Consider the following 4,502-nt stretch of genomic DNA (forward strand, 5'->3'; position numbering starts at 1 on the left):
ATCCAGTTATTTAACAAAGAAATGCACATACTATACATATACACACATGCACACGCACACGCACACACACATGCACATATGTATGTGTGCATATGTATGATTTAATGCATGGAAAATAAGTTAGTTTAACACAGTGGTTCTCAACCTTTTTAGACTCAAGATACCCCTTGGAAAGTGCCAGGCCTTAGCTTTCATTCATTTTTGACTGCAGAAAAATAATAGAGAAATTCTTCTGTTGCAAAGAACTCAGAAAACTACAGTGGGTTAGAATGTTTTTGACACAATGGATTTCTATTTGAAATCTCTGGGTTAATTTAGTGAATCATGGGTAGTTGCTTCCATCCTGCAACACCCTTGAAAGGATCTCCCAACACCCTGGTTGAGAATCACTGGTTTAATAGATCTATTTTCTTATTGGGTAAATTTTCTACTACATTTTACCTTTAGGGCCAATGGAAGTGCATTTAACTTGTCTATTTCTCTATCAGGCAGCAGTTCAGAAGGGGTTAGCTGCATTGATATATAGACTGTAGATTGCTGGATAGAAAATGCATTATTTGAGGAGTGTGTTCCTTTTACATGGCTTTGATTAAATTGTAGTTAAAGTGTAATTTGTCTCCCCTTGGTAGCATGTAATAATATACTTGTAAATTAATTAGAATTTGTTAAGAAATGATGGAGACACTGGCATGAAGACACTATTTAAGGTTAAGTCATATTTAGCACTTAAAATAATAGATAAGGAGACTGAGTTTCCTAGCAAACAAGTTACAATCAGATTAAGCCTGATGACAGGCAGATTTTTTTAGAAAACACTTGTTATGTAAACACATTTAATACTACTGAAGGCAAGTTCCTTAAATTGAATATAGTTCTTGGCTGTGGACCTATTCCATTTACCTTAATGTTGTAGGATACAATTCACTGTTCACAAGGTACACAATTTCAAAGGCCATGGTGATTCCCAGTCTTCCCAGTGTGGCTACTGAGGTTTTCAACCACTTGATATCTGTCAATAAGGTACATTCAAAAAGAAACCTTGATGAAATATGCTTAACTGTGTCAGTTGGATATTCTGTGTCTGATTCTGATCTCACTTACATGGGCTTTAAATTGGTACCACAGCACTGGTTTTATCTCAGTTCATTCCTGGTTTGCATGGATGTAAGAAAACAGAAGCAAACACCAAAGTCCCTTCATGGTTAGTTTTGAAGACACAAGACACAAGGGACAAATAAATATATGAAGGCTGCTTCCAAATTTGAAGAGCAAGAAGATATTAAAATAGCCACTAGCAGCATCACTCCCATATAGCCATAGGTACAGGGAGAATTCTCATTCTGACTAGATAGCAAGCAAAGGACTTTTCCAAGAAGAGTGAGATCCTAAGATTTAGTGACCAAGTTTTGGCTTTTTTTTTTTTTTGGCCAGTACTAGGGGTCTTTCATTGAAAAGTTATCAAAGAACATATTCTTCATACAACACAATTAGACTAAAGAACTTCTTGCTACATAAACTGAGAAAAAGGCTCAAAAAGCATTTCAGTGGCCAATACAAATACCCAGAGTTATAATAGTTGATGCTAACAAAAAGTTCAGAAGATCATACTGAACTTTGCAGCTTATACTGATCTCAAGTAGAAATGACAATGACTCCTAATGTATGGGACAGACTAAGTGGCCTCTGCCTACTGCTGGGGTCTTATACCTTTCTCTGAAGCTTCTGCTGCTGGTCACTGTCATAGACAGGGCACTACACGATTCAGCCCTTGCTTCTCATTCAGTCTAGCAGGTCCTACTTTCCTATTCACGTGAAAATTAGCCCCAGAGTCCTGTCATCAATAATTATGTCAGAGCAACTCTGGGGCAGCTGCAAACACAATGGGAATAGAAAGGGCACCACAGCTAGATATTAGTGTATAGTGGTATCTGTGGGTTTTCCTTGTGCCAGACCGCTCTGAAGATGATTCCAGTTCGGAACAAGTAGCATCTAATGCCATGTATGACTGTGAAACATGGTTGCCAAGCCTTACCATTACATCCACATGCAATCTTTTGCTACAGGCTAGCCAGGTTCAAGAATACTGGCTGCTGCGCTAGAGTGCTATCATTACCTATACTCCCCGCTTTTTAAAATTCCCCTGCTGGACTTCCTAAATTAAACTGTAATCCGAGTTAGAGTGAATATGCATCCTACCCACACCTGCCTCCCAAACAGAGCTGATCAAAACATTCTCCTTTGAAATTTAACATACAATGGTTTTTCTACTAGAGGTGGTTTTTCAACAATCTCATAAATTTTGAAAGAGAAAAAGTATATCCTTGTTATGAAATGTTATAGGATGGTTCGAAAACCTTAGAGAAGGGATAATAATTGTCTATTGAATTAGATTAAAAGTTAGAGTAATTTTAAGAGAACCATAGGAAATGTATGGAGATTTCTACAAATCCCTGGCTAATCCTATAGAATCTTCTCTGTTAGGGACTCTATCACTAATCCATGAAAAAAATGCATCTATTTTCTGCATTTTGCTTTCAAAAACTGTTGGATAACATACATGAACAGCACTGGAGGCAGGGGCCAGAATCCAGGGCTTCCCCCCTCCCAGGGATTATCCTCACTGAGCTACAGAATTAGGTTCCCTGTTGCTTGTTCTCCCTTTCAGCCCATGACTCATATTCCTGGCTGCATCCAGTGGTCCCACTACAGTAGAAGGGGTAGAGGGGCCTTTCAGCCCTGCTGTACCCACAGACTGGTGGTCAGAGCATTTTCCTGGGAGGCTGAAGATGTATGTTCAAGCCCCTGATGGGCAAGGGAGAGTCTAGAATTCAGGTATTCCACTTCCTAGGCAAGTGTCTGAATTATTGGCCTATTGGTTGAAAGGGGATTGGGTCTTCCTCCTCCAGTGTGAGATGAAGGTGTATTACAAATATGGACACACTGTTGGTTTGTCAGGGTCTCAAGTAGATTAGAATGGGATTGCACATGTGAAAGCCACCTAAACACCACTTTAGACATTCTACCTAATAGGTGGAATAGGATATGGTCTCTGGTGTTATTTTAAAGTAACTTTTGAATCCACCTCTTAAAAAAGAGGCTAACTGTGATGAAACTGGTCTGACCATGGAACTTCTACTGTACCTGCAAAACCCACCAGATTTCTTAGGCTAATACCTTGGAGGTGACAGACAGTGGCTTTTCACAGCTTCTTTTTGAGAATATCTGCCTGCTACTTGTTGTTCTGTATTTGCTAGAGCTGACACCACTAAAGGTAGTCAGTATTCACCACATTGTCTGTCCTGCTGCTGATGTCCTCAAGCAGGGATAAGCTTTTCTGATGCTAATTTAACATCCAGCCAAGCTCAGCTTTGAGGTAGTCTGAAGGCAAGAGTGGAAACTGCATAGTCATGGCAAGATGCCTTGTTCTCTGACCACTTTCAATATATAACACCTCTGAATGCTCCCCCCGAGAGGTACACTTTGCAGAAACCAAGTATATTGAAATCACCACACTTGTGAGATATCAGTTTGTAGAAAAGAATCCATCTTCAACAAGGCTGGAGCTACATCCTCTCCCCATTTGCACTACCAAGTGGTGATTTCCCTTGTGGAGGAGAACCCCTGTGTAGTGCATGGTCAGGATTAGCTAGATTTATGCTACCTGCTCCTGGATCTGCACCATGAGACGGATTGGATGGGTCAAGCCGGCAGCAGACGGAGCAGAGAGTGGAGTGACCTGTTACCCTTGGCAATGGCAAAGTTTTGGCACCAGATAAGCCAGGATTGAGCAACAGGAAATTGTATACTATAAATGGATTAATTTATTTTCTTAGGCATTGGTTTATTTGGAGGTGGCCCAATAATCTCTCTCTCCCATCTAAAGTATTCATTTTTAGCTGTATAACTAATATCTTCCCCACTACAGAGTGTATTATGCCCTTCTTCATGCACTGGAGAGTCCTTTGGTTAACAAATTTCTGCAGGTGCCCATTGTGCAAGGAACTGAGCTTGATGGCCTGGCCCATGGTGTCCCCTCTAGTCCTATGTTCTGGGGCTTTCATTATCTGTCTTTTAATACACTACAATTGGCTTTTTACTTTGATCCACAGCTGCAAAATCTTTGTATGGCTTTCTCCTTTCTAATCTGGGATAAATCAAAAACCTTGAGAACCTAAGGAAAGAGTTACCTTCTGGTAAGAACGCAGTAATTAAGCATGCCACTCCTGCCACTATATTGCTTATCACAAAAGGGAGGCGTCGACCAATGCGATCGATTGTCAATAAAATCAAGAGAGCTGCAGGTAATTCCACAGCCCCCGAAATGAAAAAGTCAAGGTAGAGGTTTCCTCCTGCAATTCCTAGGCGCATGACCAGCCCTTGGTAAACCAGGGCACTTGTGAACCTAAGCAAAAGAAAAGAAAATGTTGACTGTAAGCAGCTGGCTTGACTCTGAAAGGCAAGGATCACAATACCAGGATTAAAAAAAAAAAAAAAAAAAAAAA

General features: G+C 40.3%; 1 protein-coding gene across 1 annotated transcript in view; it reads right to left on the reverse strand.

Moving 5' to 3' along the window:
• Positions 1-4,502, reverse strand: part of SLC22A3 (solute carrier family 22 member 3) — a 67,732-nt gene that overhangs the window by 8,909 nt on the left and 54,321 nt on the right. Inside the window, 2 exon segments of the mRNA XM_006021908.3 lie at positions 901-1,009; positions 4,188-4,402. Of these exon segments, the coding sequence (XP_006021970.1) occupies positions 901-1,009; positions 4,188-4,402 (324 nt within the window).

This window comes from Alligator sinensis, unplaced genomic scaffold, assembly GCF_000455745.1.
Source record: "Alligator sinensis unplaced genomic scaffold, ASM45574v1 scaffold682_1, whole genome shotgun sequence".
Lineage (NCBI taxonomy): Eukaryota > Metazoa > Chordata > Crocodylia > Alligatoridae > Alligator > Alligator sinensis.